General features: G+C 42.0%; 1 protein-coding gene across 4 annotated transcripts in view; it reads right to left on the reverse strand.

Moving 5' to 3' along the window:
• adarb1b (adenosine deaminase RNA specific B1b) overlaps positions 1–19137 on the reverse strand; it is a 155188-nt gene that overhangs the window by 56065 nt on the left and 79986 nt on the right. For 3 of the 4 annotated variants that reach the window (XM_063005424.1, XM_063005426.1, XM_063005425.1), the window contains one exon: positions 18370–18418. Coding sequence is in view for 1 of the 4 variants with exons in the window: in XM_063005427.1 (XP_062861497.1) it covers positions 8127–8226 (100 nt within the window). In the remaining 3 variants the exon portion in view is untranslated. Of the gene's footprint in view, positions 1–8126; positions 8312–18369; positions 18419–19137 lie in introns of those variants that run through there. The other variant, XM_063005427.1, reaches the window with a different exon arrangement.

Raw genomic sequence — 19137 nt, forward strand, 5'->3', positions numbered from 1 at the left:
TGTTCGTTCGTTCTGAATGTAAACGTCTGACATCAAACTTAAATTACAGGTTATAAAATACTTATATAATAGTGGTTTAATCACACTCGATAGTGAGTGATTTGCATTAAATGATTGGTTTCCACATGAAACACGCCCTCAATATAAAAGAAAGCACTTTAAACCCAGATTTCTGATTTCTGAATAACACAGAAGCGCCATTACCGACGTCATTACAGAACACACACGCGACTCTAACACACAGTCCTGCGCTAATGCGAGACGTTGAGAGCGCTCTCCGCCAGCACGAACCGGACGAGCCTTCAGCGGCCATCAAGGGAAACGAGCGGTGATATGAAGCCCATTTACAATTAGGCTCGGGCATCAGGCTCCAATTACACCGCACCCAGCCAAGAGAAAAGTCAGATCAGTTCTTGTCCTATTAGGGTTCCTGATGAGGAACTCTTTAGCGGGGCGCGGAGTGCTGGCATGGAGGAAATGTATGCATTAGGAGGGGATGTGGAGTCGTTAGGGGAGTGTTTTACCTCAGTCAGGATTTTTAACTGTGAGCTCACTCACAGTTGATCGTGGAATATCCAGGAGGGAAAAACCTGAATTCAGGGATTTAGAGGTGTGTCCCAATACTTTTGTCCAGCTTTGACCAAACGACTGGGTTTGAATATCTTCAATACAGCAATGAGCATCTGTGGTAATTACCCACCGTTAATGTGTGAGACAGTGGGAGGGACAGGCCACCAGTGACTGGCGCTGTTGGGTGGCCAAGACTCACCGATCCCAAAGGACGCCAACAATATAAAGTCTGGTCCTGAAATAAGCATCTGTGGTAATTACCCACCAACAGTGGGTGGGACAGTGGGTGGGACAGTGGGAGGGACAGTGTGAAGGACAGGCCACCAGTGATTGACGCTGTTGGGTGGCCAAGACTCACCAATCCAAAAGGACACCAACAATATGGGGTCTGGTACTGAAATAAGCATCTGTGGTATTTACCCACCAACAGTGGGTGGGGCAGTGGGTGGGAAAGAGGGAAAGACAGTGGGCGGGACAGTTGGTGGGACAGGCCACCAGTGACTGACGCTGTTGGGTAGCCAAGACTCACCAATCCCAAAGGATGCCAACAATATAAAGTCTGGTCCTGAAATAAGCATCTGTGGTAATTACCCACCGACAGTGGGTGGGGCAGTGGGTGGGACAGTGGGAGGGACAATGGGTGGGACAGTGGGAGGGACAATGGGTGGGGCAGTGGGTGGGGCAGTGGGAGGGACAGTGGGTGGGACAGTGGGTGGGACAGTGGGAGGGACAGTGGGTGGGACAGTGGGAGGGACAATGGGTGGGGCAGTGGGTGGGACAGTGGGAGGGACAGTGGGTGGGACAGTGGGTGGGACAGTGGGAGGGACAATGGGTGGGACAGATCTCAATCTAATCAAGCATCTCTGGAATGTGCTGGACAAACAAGTCTGATCCCTGAAGGTCCTCCACGAGATATCAAAGGCAGGTTGTTTTAATCTTATAGCTGATCGGGGTGGATACTTTTAATAAATAAATCCATGGATAATATTATCAGATTTATTTATATTTAAAGAACTTTGATCACTGCAGCATCTTGGTGATTTGTCTCCTACAGACTGGATCCGTCCGCTCCCGTAGATGAGAAACCCGGCCGCCTCGCCGCCTGTCCAGGATTTTTATGTGAACATAATTTCAGCAGTAAATGAAAAAGAAAGAATGAAGCCGGCCGCTCCGTTTCGGAGAGGTTCCTCATTTTTTCCCACACATCTGCTCTCTGCACCTATCTATCTGCGTTAGGACCCGGAGAGGCGGCCCTGACAGTTTGTGTTGGGCGCCGGGCTCTGGAATCCCTCATATTCTGCCCTATTAGCAAAAAACCATCCATCTCTGTCCTGCTCCGGCCCTCACGCCAGCACTCGCTCTCTGCTTCATGATTACTTTTCCTCACCCGCTGCCCTTCGACCTCCACCTGCTGCTGACAAGTGGAGACCCGTCGTTCAGTCCCGCGGGCCACGTGTCTAAAGAGCCGAAACGGAATATTCAGCCTCCAAGCCGACGCTCTTATTGATTTTCTCACTGAGCACGATGGAGTAGGTTATTAAGGCTTTATTGAAATCTTTTTTACATTATTTTACATTTTCAAGCATTTGTCAAAATCTCTGACACTTAATATGGACTTGAAAATGTAGATATGCTAATATTCCTTAAAAATATGTAAATTCCAAGCTTGGAAGGAGCACAGGCAAAGTCTTAGTTTATTTATGTGAGGATTTTTTACACAAAAAGGGAAATGTGCAGAATTGTTTTGCATAGTTTGTACCTACCTCAGAAATAAAAGGACTTTCATTATTTAGATAAATAAAGGATAAGCACGAATACAGTATTTTATATTTTTTTATAAAGAGAAATAATAAAATAAAACTTTGTCATAATTTGTCTTCAATTTTCAACTAGGCGAGAACAGAGCGAGCCTCCCGACAAAATAAAGCTGATCACTCATTTAAACAGTGAGACGTGCGCAGACTACTGGACAATTACTGAACTACTGGTCTCGGTACACTTTTCACAGGGACATTCGGTATTCCTGATTTTGTCCATTAAATCTGAAATCTGTTAAACAGCGGTTCCTCTGTATATTCTAAGTTAGTTCTCATTAGTCTCATTAGTTTTAATGAATTGATAGAAATCAGTGGTCTTTTTTAATCTGCTATAAATCACACTGTTTATTATAAGTTCAGAAGGTAACAGTCGTTTTTAAGGAACCAGTTGTAGTCTGAAAGTCCCGTCTGCGTCCTGTCTGCGCTCTATCTGTACTGCAATGCAGCTCGGCTCGGCTTCTTCTCAGCTCTGCACGGTGGCTGAACCCAGGTAATGATCCCTAATGGAGCACACGTGCAAGTGACGCCGGCTGACCGGGCGCTTAATGGAGAGCGGCTCCCGGAGGACGGAGCTACCCGTCGCTCCGCCTGATTAAAACTGATGGGCCGAGCGTCCGGGGGTGACGAGCGTAGCCACCCCTCCGCCCGAGCACGAGCGGCGCCGAGTGCCCGCGGCCAAAAAAACCTCCAGCTCCATTATTCAATTTCTGCACTTTAATGACCAATAACAGATTTGAATTAGTCTGCCAACACCGATTTCACCTCCGAGCAAATTGCAGGTTCTTTAGAGTTTAAACGCTTTCAGGAATCCGCCGCACAAAAGCGGCCGACAGAATGCCCTGACGGAGCGGATGCTTATTTTCAGCGCTTGATAAATGCATAGCTGCGCTATATGTCAAACTTCCTTTCAAAATCGTGATGAGAGGTCAAGCCCAACTAATCACGATACACAGAAATATCAGTTAAATGAACGACATGGATGGAAACGAAAATGACAGGAACATTTGCTTTCTGAGAGGAAATTTTCTAGTAAGAGCCTAAAAATAAATAAAATGTGAAAAATCTAAAGCACTATTTAACGACCTTACTTGACCTTGTGTTGGACCACTTTCTTTGGTTTAATAATCTATAAGAAGCTGCTCAGTTGCTGAAAATGTGGAATACAACTTAAAAGAAACACAACTTGCAGTCTTATGCATTAACACATATTGTGTCCTGCGTCATTCGTAGTGTGAATCCTGGGATTTGAGCAGGAATCTTCGGAGTAGTCCTGGATAACAAGCTATGATTTTATGTATCTTAGTTTATCATTCTGCTCCCACGTTTTCCCACCCGTGTGTCCGTCCTCTGGTTTCCTGGGCCGCCGGAGCCAGGTATAAACAGTCGTATTTACCTTTAATGGCAAACACTGACCGGACCCCTCCTTTATAAAAGCACTGGTAAATCCCTGCTGGGCTCTTACCGAAGGGCATCATAAATTTTAGAGCAGTTTGTCAGATGTGTCCAGGAGATATACGCTCCATCTCCATTTCCATTTCCTTCATACCTATAACACCAGAAGTACAGCTGCTTGATTTACTGATTTATATTAAATATAAAAAAAAAAAAAAAAAACAGACCAGAAGTCCACTGTTACTGAGTCCTTTTACGAGGGATCTTCAAAAAGTTTCCTCACTTTTATATTGTGGTTATAAGCAGTGAGGGTGGAGGAGGAGTAATTGGTCGTGTCTGACAGACTGAGAGACGTTTATAATCTGGATTTAGCTCCATCTGGTTTCCACCTTTTTGGACGCTCAGAGAAGCTTTAAGGGGAAGAACATTTTCATGTGTCGATGATGTGAAAGCAGCGGCACATCAGTGGCTATGTGCTCAACCAAAAACAAGTCGGTACAATGCTGGAAAAACGCATCAGAAGGTGACGATGTAGACAAGTGATTTTGTTTGTTTTGGAAATTCTTAATAAATAGAGTTTAAAAAAGTGCGGAAACTTTTTGAAGAACCCTCATAGAATCAGAAAGCAGGTACTGATTTGGACCGGCAAAATAATGTTAAGTTTGTACAATAAAGTGCACCGATTAGATAAAGTCTTTTCCAACAAGAAAGGGCTGGTTCTGGTTTGGAACCCATTACACCCTCCACCATGTGCACATAAAGAGGTAGCCTAGTGGGTAGAGCTTTGGGTTATTAAAAAAAAGGTTGAGGGTTCGAATCCCCACACACACACTTTACTCTCTGAGGAGTGTTTCACCACAACAGTCTCGACCCAGCATCCTAAATGCAGCAGGCTAATCAAGCTTAATTAGGTTCATGAACATGTCACCCTGATCATTTCCTACTACACACAAACAGCACGGCATCACCCAAAAAAACACAACACAACACTGCACTCGTCATTGTTCAGCTTCATCAATTAGGAAATCCGCTACAAACCAGCGTCCGGCCCGGCGGCTTTTAATAAGAACAGTCTTACAGAGACCAATTACATGTTACTGAACCAACAAACCAAACAACTGAGCTTAAAATTCACAATAACCTCGTGTTCCTGATATTCATAATCAAAGAGCACATTTTATTCTGTACAAAAACTAACAAAAAGAAAGGATAAAACAAAACATCAAAATCAAATAAATAAATAAAGGAAAGACCAAAAAAGGTAACAGGGTGAAAAAATACACAAACAGATCAGTAAAAAACTAAAAACATGAGAAAAAAAGGGAAAGGAAAGGAAGGATGAAAGGAAAAAATGAAAGAAAGAATAAAAAAGAAGGAAAGAACAAAAGAGAAAGAAAAAGAAAGACAGAACAAAGTGCAACAAAGGAAAAAAAGAAGAAACAATCAGACGGAACATTATTAACAGATTAGTTAATAATGAGAATGTAATAATGTAATAATGAATGTAATAATGTGATCATGGATTTAATAATGTGATCTGTAATAATTAAACTTTATTAAAGATATTCTCTATTTCTCCATTTACCAAACTATTGAATAACAGTCCAGTTTTAATCATTAGAATTGTGAGTGCTGAAAGTAAATATATATACAGTATAATAAAGCTTTAGTATAAAGTGCAGCGCTGTATATAACAGTGCTGTGAGCGAGTGAGGATCATACATCACTTTTAATATCACGTCTGTCTGAAACAGCTCATTTCCACCGATCTGCTGGCGGTGCAAAAAAACCCGCGGTCGTTCTCGTCCTCATTTCACAAACCATCAGAGAGTCAATGGAGAGACTTTCACCCGGGAACAACTCCGGCACCGACAGTCACATCTCATCTAATTATAACATTTATAATGTACACACTCACACTGTTCAGAATTATTAATGTTACTCTGTTACTACAACCCAGCAAAACTTCACCAGAACTCAGAATCTCAGGCTGGAGGAGATGGGCACGGTGCCCTCCTGCCAGGCGTACGACAGAATTTCACAGCGAGTGTTAGAGAATATCAGATTAAAGTCCACGTTCCTCCAGCTCGCTCCTCTGCTCTGGTACCAGCTGATAGAGGAACGAGTGGCTCGACAGATTGGGGCCGTCATCCAGCATTAGGGACGTCTGTAAAAACGCCATTTCAGCACCTCAGGACTTTCCTGCTCAGTTCAGTGGAGCTACTGCTGAGTGTGTGTGTGTGTGTGTGTGTGTGTGTGTGATATTTTGGGGATTTTGAGATGCACTGTAAATACACAGGGTAAGAAGACGTGATTTATCTTCCACAGCGGATCTAAAACACAGAAGAAGCTTTGAAACTCAAACACTGAAACTCAAACACACTGAACTTCTGTGATTTGCTGACGTTTTGAGCAGCGTTTAAATAATAAAACACAAAACCGTCACACATTTGCTTCTTATTTAAAGATAAACTTCTAATTTTCATACTAAAAAGTGCCTTTCTGGTAAATACAGGAATTGAAAATTGCTGCGTGAAGCTACGAATAATTCTTATTTATAAAACAGACTATGATTAATAATAAGAATAATGATAATATACAACCGACTACTGTAATATTAAAAAAAAAATAAAGATTTAAATATACTATTACCCATGTTTATTATTCTTATTGTTATTCTTATTATTATTATAAGACCTCACGGTGTCACAGGAAGTGTCATCAATACAGACGCTCCTCACTTGAGCAATGAGCGAGTTCTGTTCCTACAGCCAAGTCATTTAAAGAATCGCTGAATAAACGAGGTGCCGCCCCACCTTACCGATATTTCCAGTGTACTGTACTGGTACTGGGTTTGTGTGAAGCGTCTTTAGATCTTGATTTAACGTCACCTTTGTGGCATTTATAAGATTTTGAGTTGGTTTTGAAATCAGCTCTGATATACACGACTTTCACGCAGCTTTACGTTCTGTAAACACGACCTGTCCTTTTATTTATTCTGAATAAAAGAAGTTTATTACACAATAAAGTACAAATTTAGAGGGAATAAGTACTCTCAGAGATTGCGAATACTGGGAACGAGACTGAGGCTGAGAAAGGTTGATGTGAGACGAGATGAGATGCTCAACGCTGAGATGCTGAGACGCTGCAGTTTCCACGACCGAGGTTCTCGTACAGTGTGCAACAACAACAACCGGTCAGAGAGCTGATTGTAAATCTGCAGGGTGTTTGTTTATTAAGCTTTAAAGGTGAAAGACAGGCCGTTACAGGTTACCCATGATTCATCAGTTCAAGTTCAATGTCAAACACCATCACAACCGATCTTCAAATCATTTCACGTACACGATTTTGTACAGTGACAAGGGGAGAACATGCAAACTCCACTCAGAAAGGACCCGGACCTCTCCACCTGGGAATAGTACCAAGGACCTTCTAGATGTAAGGTGACAGTGCTACCCACGCAGCTGCCCCATTAAACAGGTCGGTCATTAAGTAGCTCACTCACTCACTTTCTTAACCGCTTATCCAATCAGGGTCACAGTGAGGTGCTGGTCAATGGGTGCAAGGCACACAGTAACACCCTGGATGGGGCGCCAGTCCATCACAGGGCACACACACACACACACATTCACCTATAGGGCAGTTCAGTGTCTCCAATTAACCTGACTGCATGTTTGTGGACCGTGGGAGGAAACCGGAGCTCCCGGAGGAAACCCACGCAGACACGGGGAGAACATGCAAACTCCACACAGAAAGGACCCAGACAGCTCCACCTGAGGATCGAACCCAGGACCTTCTTGCTGTGAGGTGACAGTGCTACCCACCCAACTGCCCCATTAAACAGGTCGGTCATTAAGTAGCTCTGAACTCAAATGACTCAAACGTTTATTAAACGTTATTAACGTATTAACGTAATTTTTCCAAATTAAACAAATATGCTTTGGGTTTTGCTCCCAAGCCTCTGGAGCTGTGCAACACCCCTACCAGCTGCTGTGCCACCACCACGGTGCCCAACATGATTTCTCACTACAATGAAATCACACTGGAGTACCGCTGGTGCTGGACCGGCTTGTCTGTTCACATCAGCACCACAGTATGATCGATCCGATCTTATTTGTTTAAATAAAACGATGGAAGTATTATTTAAACAGACCTTACAGACGTAACATCAGTTTCTACACTTGTCTTTCTAACAGCACACCACATATCAACACACTCCTACCCCAAACACACACACGCCCTCCCTACGTTTCCCTTCGCCATCGTAAGCACCCGACGGTAACCCTTACACCCCACACGCGCCCACACTCCGGACTCTAGAACGAGAGCGTGTCGGTATTGGCTGACCTTTGCGCTCGGAGCGTTTCTTGCGCCTCCTCTTGAACCTGGTCCTCATCAGGCAGTAGTAGGCGCCCACGCAGGGCGGGCAGTCCAGCAGCAGCGCCATGTGAGCCTGGCACCAACACCCCGATAGCAGCCGCCTTTGTACCGCTGTGTCCTGTTTGCTCTGAGAGACACGCTGTGGTGTGATCTGCACCTCTCCCAGTGCAGACTGGAGCACACACACTCGCGCACATGCACACATGAGCATACACACATGCACGTGGTCTACAGCTCCTCCTACTCATCATCATCATCATCCTTCTCCTCCTTCACCCCGCTCAGCGCTCAGTGAGAAGAAGCAGGACTGAAACGGAGAGCTCGCGTATGTTGTGAGATATAAATATATAGACAGTGTGGAGAAGGGGAATTTTAACCGTTCCAAATGATCAGTACAAATCATAAAGTCTTTATTTATTTTACATCCAAACGTCTGATGTTATAGAAATATGATCTGAACAACGAGCTTTGACATTAACATTACAAGCCCGGTTAAGATTCGAATTAAGATCATAACTAAGATTATGATCCAAGGCTTCTCATCCAGCATCACTCACAAATGCCCTATTGAATTAAGGGGCACAAATTTCCCCAAAAAAGGGGGACCAAGAGCTCTGGTTCTTTCTACCAGACAGCAGGAGAGTGAGGAGTTGGTGTGAGGGGTGTGATGGATCCTCCACAATGCTGAGAGCTTCGAGGATCCAGAGTTTCTTGTGAATGTTGGTAAGAGATGGAAGAGAGATGCTGATGTTCTTCTCAGATGTCCTCACTACTCGCTATAGAGTCTAGTGGTCAGATATGACGCAGTTCTTAAACCACACAGTGATGAAGCTGCTCAGGATGTTCTTGATGGTTTCTCTGTGGAACGTGGTGAGGATGAGAGGTGGGAGTTAAGTTCTTCTTCTTAGTTTCTTGGCTGTGGAGCTGGTGTTCAGAATCCAGGTGAAAGTCTCTGCTACCTGAACACCAAGAAATGTCACCAGTCTGCACCAGTCTGCCAGTCTCTGCACGTCTTCTATGTTTACTGACTCATTGTTCCTGCTGATGAGACCCACAATGGTCGTGTCATCAGCGAACTTAATGATGTGGTTAGAAATGTGCATTGCCACACAGTCATCAGTCAGCAGAATAAACAGCAATGGACCAAGTACACAGCCCTGGGGGGCGCAGTACTCAGAATAGTGGTGCTAGGAATGCTGTTTCTGATCGGGAAACAGACTGAGGTCTTCCCATCATGAAGTTTAAGGTCCAGTTGCAGAAGGGGCTCAGCTTTCTAATCAGTTGCTGAGGAATGATGGTGCTAAACGCGGAGCTGTAGACCGAACAGCATTCAAAAATAAGCGTCTGTTGAGCAGTTGGGCCGATGTGCAAACCTAAGGGGCTTTTACCCTGCAGAATCACAGCTACTTGTAATTCCTAGGTTCAACTGCATCACAGTGTGGAACAGCGTCCCAGCAGCTACTAAAAATCCAAGCTTTAATGTGTTTTGTACATCTAAATGAAAAATGTACTTGTGTACTTGGTTGCAGAATATTGGTTGTAGTAGTATCATTATAATTAGTTTTAAATATCGTCACCTTCCTAAAATAATGGCCTAAGTCATTTTTGGACCAAAATGATATTTTTGCCTAAATCACCTCCTCACCATGCTGTCCACCTCTGGTAAAATCGCCTATGTCCTTAGTTTAACAGATCATGTGATTCTACCCCTGTAATAAAATGGCCTATGTCAAGAGTGTGACTTGGGCAATTTTATTTTGCCTAAGTCAAAAGACAATATGACTTAGGCAATTTTAGATGCTTTTTTAAAATGGCAGCTGCTCTAAACAGAACAAAACTCTACCCAGCCCATGAAGTTATTTCCATTGTGTTCAGTTTTTTGTGTTTCCTGAAAAACCTGAAAAAATGACTTAGGCCATTATTTTAGGAAGGTGACGATATGTAAGTATGTGGTTTGGGATGCAGCCACTGTTTCAGTCATTTAAGATCTATTAAGTGGGCAGCACTGTCGCCTCACAGCAAGAAGGTCCTGGGTTTGATTCCCAGGTGGGGCGGTCCGGGTCCTTTCTTTGCGGAGTTTGCATGTTCTCCCCGTGTCTGCGTGGGTTTCCTCCGGGTGCTCCGGTTTCCTCTCACAGTCCAAAAACATGCAGCCAGGCTAATTGGAGACACTGAATTGTCCTATAGGTACCCGGCCGCTAGGATGCATAAATCAGTGCATTGTAGTGCAGGTCCCAAGCCCGGATAAATTGGGAGGGTCGTGTCAGGAAGGACATCCGGCCTAAAAACTGTGCCAAATCGATAATGCGGATCACGATCCGCCGGCGACCCCTAACGGAAGCAGCCGAGGAAATAGATAAAGAAGCTTGACTTACTAATTCAGTTAAAACTTTCATTTCTTAATAATAAAACAAACTCTCCTTCATAATATTCCAGATATTATTATACGTGGTGGTAAAAAGATTAGGGCCAGGACTGCACAAATAAATCTGATCTAGAATAGAGATACACAGGTATTGTTCTAGTAGGCAGTACTGGTGCTAACTGAGGCACAGAAATAAAAAACACACATTTAATCTTTCAACTATTAAACCCAATATTTTATCATCATGAGAAAAAGACACAGTATGTAAAATGCAATAACCGGGCGGCACGGTGGCTAAGTGGGTAGCACTGTCGCCTCACAGCAAGAAGGTCCTGGGTTCGATCCCCAGGTGGGGCGGTCCGGGTCCTTTCTGTGTGGAGTTTGCATGTTCTCCCCGTGTCTGCGTGGGTTTCCTCCGGGAGCTCCGGTTTCCTCCCACAGTCCAAAGACATGTGACAAAGACAAGTGAGGTGAATTGGAGACACTAAATTGTCCATGACTGTGTTCGATATACTTTGTTAACTGATGAATCTTGTGTAATGAGTAACTACCGTTTCTGTCATGAATGGAACCAAAAGTGTAAAACATGACGTTAAAATCCTCATAAACAAACAAACAAACAAACACAATGCAATAACCACCAGGTACCCTGAGCACGGAGACACAACTCCTACAAAATGCAATATTTACTTCTTGTAACATTATTTTGCCACTGCAAATTTATTGCTGTGTTTGCAATTCTCTTCTGGAGCTAAAAACTGACAGGACCAAGATACTGACCAGGCACAAGGATCATTTAGTATCTAGAAATGGATCAACTTGCAGTCGATACTGTTTTGCACTTTGCCTTTTTGTTTATGCAATATTGAGAGTTTTCTATTAAAGTGGAACATACAGGAGTGTGTTGATTATACTTTGTTATATTAAATCATTAAGGCTGATTGTATTTATTGACTTTTTGATTTAATAAACTATTATAAAGCTAATGCTATTAGTCGCCCTCACCAATCTATACGGCTGCAATTCATGTCATTGTTATTAAATGTGGCCTGAAGATCTGGCATGATATTCCTCAACAATATTTCACATACATAAAACCTACTTGTTAAGTGCTTTTGTTTTACTGGGAGTCGATGCCAATAATAGTTGCTTCTCAAGGTGGTCTCACAATTGAGACCATTAGTCCATATATTAGTCTATAAATCAATCAAAAGAGGATAAAAATAAAATCATACAAAAACTTCATTAGTTTTAGTGTCTGTTTTTTAAAATAGTGGTCTGTAAAAGCACATAATAATAATCTCAAATCAATACAGATCTGTTATTATCCATTTAGAGCAGCCATCATTTCAAATCTTCTGTTAATTATTCTATAGCTGTTTTCTTTCATAAAAGTATATTTAAGTTTGGATAGTATTACTGTAAATATTACTGATAATATGTACTGTATTTATATTATGAGGAGAGACGTGGTGGACAAACTGCCCAGTCGACTGACCATGTAAATGTTCTGGACCCACGTGCAGCACCTGAGCAGAACAGGAAAACCAAACCGGAACCAAAACACTAAGACCAGTCACAGAAGACATTGTAATTACCAAATATCACAATATTCGGTAGTCACAGGTACAATTGGCTTAATAAATAAATATGATCAGACATGAATAGCCAGTGTTGCCACTCCTTGGGATTTGGGGATTTTGCCAAGTAATCTTCGGATTTTAAATCTGCACTCAAGCAATTAAAATCTGCCTGCAATTTTATAGTCGACAGTCATAAATGTGGAGCGACAAAGCGTACTACTACTAAATAATAACCTTTGGTTGTCACTGGCCATTTCTACACCTACTGTACATTTACTTCTTTACTTCTTTACATTTTCTTGGATGTGAAAAGCTGACGTCACGTCTGTCGTCATCGTGTATTTTACTTCTGTTTTTTTGGTAATTGTTGAGATAGATTGCAGGAATAAATTGTCATAGTGTGAATGACAGAAACAGCAGCAACAGTCAGAAACAATGAATAATGTTACCAGACTTTCTGAGTCCGATAATGACAGCGAATCAGATTAGACAGGACACTCCCTGGGTTTGAAAGACATTAATATAATTATTTTAATATTGCAATCTATAAATATTAATACTAATAATGATACTTGGTATTTTTTGTGGCAAGATCTTGGGAATTCTTAAAATGGAAAGTGGCAACACTGAATGTCTAAAAGGGGGGCGACTGGGGCACCATGATGAATTGGCATCCTGTTTAGAGTTGCCAACCGTCCCATAAAATACGGAATCGTTCCTTATTTGTAAACTAAACGTCGAGTTCCGTATTGAACTGATACGGGACGCACTTTGTTCCGTATTTTTATCAATGAGAGAGAAATGCTGCAGATTAGACTGAGACGGGGCCATATGTGTGAAACAGAAGGAAACTGCTGCTACCGTGGGAATTAGAAAGCGTTTGGTTATTATTTTAAGTAGTGTTTACTTTTAGACTTAGTAACACCGTGTGTGCGCAGGTTATATCAGCGTAACAACCTGTTCATTACTCCACTGTTCGAGTAGCGCAGTGGGCAGAGCGCATCGCGCATGTTTTTCAGCCCTAGGTTTGAATCCAGCTTAGGGTGAAACTAAAGTAACACAAGCAGGGCCGGCGCTATGGGGGCGCTGGGGTGGGCATTGCTGTTGTTTGGCCTAAAATACGGCTCTGATTTATTATTATAAATAATGAAAATAATATAACATTAAACAGCTTAAATAAAACATTTTGATAATGTTCCTATGACGGTGTAAGACCCGTTATATTTTTAATAGGTGCAACCCTAACCGCCTACCCCCTGCTCCCGCTCAGGTAAACACCCGCCATCCCACCCCCACCCTATGCCTTTCGCAAACCCGCCAGCCCAGGGAGTTCCTTATTTCCAGTTCTGAAATTTGGCAACCCTATTTAGTACAATATTGGGATTTTTGGGGCAAGATCTTGGGAATTCCTAAAATGGAGAGTGGAAACACTGAATGGCGATGTCTGAAAGGGGGGGACTGGGGCACCATGATGAATTGGCATCCCTGTTAAAGCAGAACGGTTAACAGTCGTGCTTTAAATTGTCTTTCTAATATAAAAAGTAGTCAATATGGCTATCATAGTGTATTTATTGTGATACAAATACCTAACAGAAATGCACAGAAGAGTGTTAGCATATATGTTAGCATATACAGGGGTTGGACAATGAAACTGAAACACCTGGTTTTAGACCACAATAATTTATTAGTATGGTGTAGGGCCTCCTTTTGCGGCCAATACAGCGTCAATTCGTCTTGGAAATGACATATACAAGTCCTGCACAGTGGTCAGAGGGATTTTAAGCCATTCTTCTTGCAGGATAGTGGCCAGGTCACTACGTGATGCTGGTGGAGGAAAACGTTTCCTGACTCGCTTCTCCAAAACACCCCAAAGTGGCTCAATAATATTTAGATCTGGTGACTGTGCAGGCCATGGGAGATGTTCAACTTCACTTTCATGTTCATCAAACCAATCTTTCACCAGTCTTGCTGTGTGTATTGGTGCATTGTCATCCTGATACACGGCACCGCCATTGGATGCACATGGTCCTCCAGAATGGTTCGGTAGTCCTTGGCAGTGACGCGCCCATCTAGCACAAGTATTGGGCCAAGGGAATGCCATGATATGGCAGCCCAAACCATCACTGATCCACCCCCATGCTTCACTCTGGGCTTGCAACAGTCTGGGTGGTACGCTTCTTTGGGGCTTCTCCACACCGTAACTCTCCCGGATGTGGGGAAAACAGTAAAAGTGGACTCATCAGAGAACAATACATGTTTCACATTGTCCACAGCCCAAGATTTGCGCTCCTTGCACCATTGAAACCGACGTTTGGCATCGGCACGAGTGACCAAAGGTTTGGCTATAGCAGCCCGGCCGTGTATATTGACCCTGTGGAGCTCCCGACGGACAGTTCTGGTGGAAACAGGAGAGTCGAGGTGCACATTTAATTCTGCCGTGATTTGGGCAGCCGTGGTTTTATGTTTTTTGGATACAATCCGGGTTAGCACCCGAACATCCCTTTCAGACAGCTTCCTCTTGCGTCCACAGTTAATCCTGTTGGATGTGGTTTGTCCTTCTTGGTGGTATGCTGACATTACCCTGGATACCGTGGCTCTTGATACATCACAAAGACTCGCTGTCTCGGTCACAGATGCGCCAGCAAGACGTGCACCAACAATTTGTCCTCTTTTGAACTCTGGTATGTCACCCATAATGTTGTGTGCATTGCAATATTTTGAGCAAAACTGTGCTCTTACCCTGCTAATTGAACCTTCACACTCTGCTCTTACTGGTGCAATGTGCAATTAATGAAGATTGGCCACCAGACTGGTCCAATTTAGTCATGAAACCTCCCACACTAAAATGACAGGTGTTTCAGTTATTTTGTCCAACCCCTGTATATATCACTGTGTCGCATTCTAATGTTAAAGTTTATTAAAGGAAGGAAAATGTTTGCATCTAATATTGCACTGTGGCTTAAAACCGGCGCTTAGAGGGCTCTAAAAAAACTAAACATAGAAATAATGGCTTAATATCAGAGGAAGAAAATATTTTATACTACTAATAATACTCATGCTGTGTTAGTGTAACAGAATGAAAGTTCGTCATGCTAAATGTTCCTCATGCTGGGTCACACAACACAGAGTTTGATCGAATGTGAAACTTATACAGTCTTATTATTATTAATAATAATACATTTATAAGGCTCATAAAAGCAGCAATAAAGTCAACAATAAATGTAATTTAGATTATTTGTACAGTATTATGGTATTAGCTGGTTTAATACGGTTCCAGCGCTAGTACGATTAGCCTGTCTAAAACTAGACTCTGGCTCCATCTGTTGGTCAGAATAAGTTACTGCACTTTATCAACAATAACGGAGAAACACAAAACCAGTAAACACACTGGAAAATATTGAGCTCAACTAACTGGTGTATATAAATATCGAGGCTGTAATCGTCAGTTATACATTAGGGGACCAGATCTATCTATTTCTGGCATTCTAAAACAAACTGGAATGTTGACGGACTAACATGACACAAGTTGAAAAGTGGGACGTTTATTTATAATGTTCAGCAAATCTGAACATAGCACTATCGCCTCACAGCAAGAAGGTCCTGGGTTCGATCCCCAGGTTGGGCGGTCTTGGTCCTTTCTGTGTGGAGTTTGTATGTTCTCCCCGTGTCTGCGTGGGTTTCCTCTGGGCGCTCCGGTTTCCTCCCACAGTCCAAAGACGTGCAAGTGAGGTGATTTGGAGGTATTAAATTATCCATGACTGTGTTTGACATTAAACTTGTGAATCTTGTGTAATGAGTAACTACCGTTTCTGTCATGAATGTAACCAAAGTGTAAAACATGACATTAAAATCCTAATAAATAAATATCTGAACATTGAGGTCCCCCAATTTATGGTGTGATTACAGCCTTGATGTATGAATAGGTACTAAGGATGCGGCACTTTTCGTCAGTGCTCTGTCCTAATGATCCATAGTGTCCAAAGTCAAAACACAAGCATAAAATACATTTTTATTTAACAGCTAAAACACCTAAACCCAATGATTAGGGGGTATCCACATACTTCTGATACCTTAATAAAGTAGAGGGATCAGCTCACACAGGATATAACCACTGTAATGTTAAGAAAGCCTTTTAGAAAGCTTTATGTACAGTTGGTACATGAAGAAATAAATGTATTTGTGCTTGTTAAAATAGTTTGGGACTTCATTTTACTACAATAACTGGACAAAGAGGACAAGCCTATTTGGATTTATTTTTAAATGTGCTTGTCTTTGGGGTAAAGACATTAATATTGCTACATTTTTTATGGTGATAGTAACACTATTATAATTTGAATAAAACAATAATAATATAATAAAAATATGAAATGAAAGAATATGAAATCATTTCTCTCTAAACATGATTTAGAGAAAATTATTCATGTTTTTTTTCCCTCTCGGTTGGGCGACTGTAATGCGCTAGATTTAGGATTAAGCCAGATGTCTATTAGCCGTTTACAGATGGTTCAAAATGCAGCAGCTTGTCTTTTGGTAAGTGCAAAGAAAAGAAATCACATCACTTCCATTCTGGCATCTTTACACTGCCTACCTGTGCATTTCAGAATACATTATAACGTTTTACTGATAGCTTTTAAAGCACTAAATGGTCTGGCTCCATCCTATATTAGGGACTTGTTCTGTCACTACGAGGCCTTTCCAAGACTTTTCCAAGTCATCAGGTCTCTGTACAGTTCACACTACACGACTGGATCTCTTGTAATCGGGAGTCTTTCAAGTCGGTGTGTATTTCACACTACATGACTGATCGGTGATAGGGGGTCACACACTACACCATCTATCACCAACTGGAATTGCGAGAAGTGACGAGGGGTTTAATGATACTACATCCAAATATGCACGTCAACAAGTAGCGAGCGATCAAAGTTTGTGTGCTGATGTGCAGCGGAAAAATAAATGAATCTGAGTGGATTTGGATCATTCTATAGTGAGTTGGAGGTTAATAAATATTTTTTGTAGGGCTGTCAAACGATTACATTTTTTTATCGCGATTAATCTCAGAATTTCATATAGTTAATCGCGATTAATCCCATTAAAAAAAAAAAATCTGTGTAAATGTTATAGAAAACAAGGATTTTTAAGTGAAATGTCACAATTAAAATGGTGAACACATTTTATGCTAAATGTATTTATGTTAAAAACTGCTGGGACAAGAGAAAACTGTAAGGGAGTTTTATTCACTCACATACTAGGCAGTAATACTATCCAGCAGAGACCCTTGACTTCGTATAAATGTCAGATTGTAGGTTAAAATTTCTCCATCAGCAAACATTGTGAGTGTGTTTTGACCCTTTGGGGCTTCCATAGTGCATGGAATAGCATGCTTGGCTAACGGTATGACTCTAGCTGTCTGCTATTCGGTACCGTAACAGAAGAAGTAATAAAGTGTTCTGCTCCCGACAACTTGTGAATATACCGTGTATTTATTTCTTCATTAAGCGAGTGCATCACTACAATGCTCGGTTACATTATGTTAACAAACCGCAAATGAAACAAACGGTGGCAAGTCCGACGTTAAAACGTTGGTGCACGGTCAAGTCTCAACATTAACTACGGATGACTCGCAGGGCCAAAAAGAATTTGCGTTGCCAGTCGGGCAACTCAGATCCAGATATTTGACATGCAAGGTATATTTCTGTAACGCTTGGATCGAGTTGTTGAGTAGTTCACACATAGCGATCGAGAGCCGAGTTTTGATCGCAGAGCGAACACCGAGTTGCTCCCGAGCCGGCAAATCTAGCGCTGACCAGTCGCCGAGCGAAAATCAGGGCGAATATCGTGTAGTCATTAAGCAGAAAGGAGATCGGGCCTTTTCAATCACGGCCGCAGAATTGTGGAACAGTTTGCCGCTGGATATTAGGGCTGCACCATCAGTAACTTGTTTTAAATCTAAACGAAAAACTTACTGTTATTCTTTGGTCTATGTCAATAGCTGAGACCGGTGTGTTTGTTGTGTTGTTGTGTTTTAAATGGAGAGTGTCTATTTTATATTGTTTTTTTTTACAGATATTTTCTAACTTGTTAATGTACCTTGTATTTGTAAAGCACTTTGGGTAAACACTTCTGTTTGCAAAAGTGTTATATAGATAAAACGAACTTGAACCTCTGTTAACTAGTCCAGTACCATTAACAGTAAATGTAAAAAGTACCACTCCTACAAGGTGGAGTGACAGAAGCAAAGTGACAATGAGCCACAATTACATACCTGAGTGTCTAATAGTTAGAGAAGCTGGACTCTTGATGGATCAGCTGACCTAAAGAAAGAGAAAGGGCATACTTTATAATTCAGGATTAAATTTTGCTCTCATTGCATCACAGATGGAAATAAGCAGCAGTAGAAGAAGCAAAATGTGACCTGGTAATTAAATACGACTGGATTTTGCACTTCTACCCTCTGACAAGCCAATCATTGTTTGTATAGGTGCCCAACATGCCGGTTGCAGAGCTAAAATTCGAGCTTGCGCCACTCTGGCACCCTGTTTTAGCTTTCATGTGTCACCTCTGTGTACTTCAGATGAAACCAGTTCTGCCTACAAACACTGCCAGCAGAAATATTTCTGTAAAGTTCCACATTTCCTGCACCTCAGTACTGAAACCAAAACACATCCTGTCACTGGGAAATGTGCAATAAATCAAGTCCACATCAACATTCACATTCAAAACAGACTCTCGGTCCAAAGCCACAGGCAAAAACCAAGGGAACAGAAGAAGAGAAGCCAAGGACAATCTGCGGATACCGAATACTCGCACCACCACTAACACTGACTGTGTTTTCATCAGAGCTGCAGTCAGCCAAGAGCGTTTAGTCTTTTTTTACTTTTAAACCTCTAATTCCTTCTGTTCTCTGTTTCACTTCTGCATTTCTTCTCTCTTCGACGAGTGATGCCTTTATAATCATGTGGTGTTTTTTATAAACAGAGCAGAGCTGAACAGCTACACAAAAATAGGAGCAGAGTGTGATCATCATCTCCAG

Source organism: Trichomycterus rosablanca, chromosome 12 (genome assembly GCF_030014385.1).
Source record: "Trichomycterus rosablanca isolate fTriRos1 chromosome 12, fTriRos1.hap1, whole genome shotgun sequence".
In the NCBI taxonomy this organism is placed as follows: domain Eukaryota; kingdom Metazoa; phylum Chordata; class Actinopteri; order Siluriformes; family Trichomycteridae; genus Trichomycterus; species Trichomycterus rosablanca.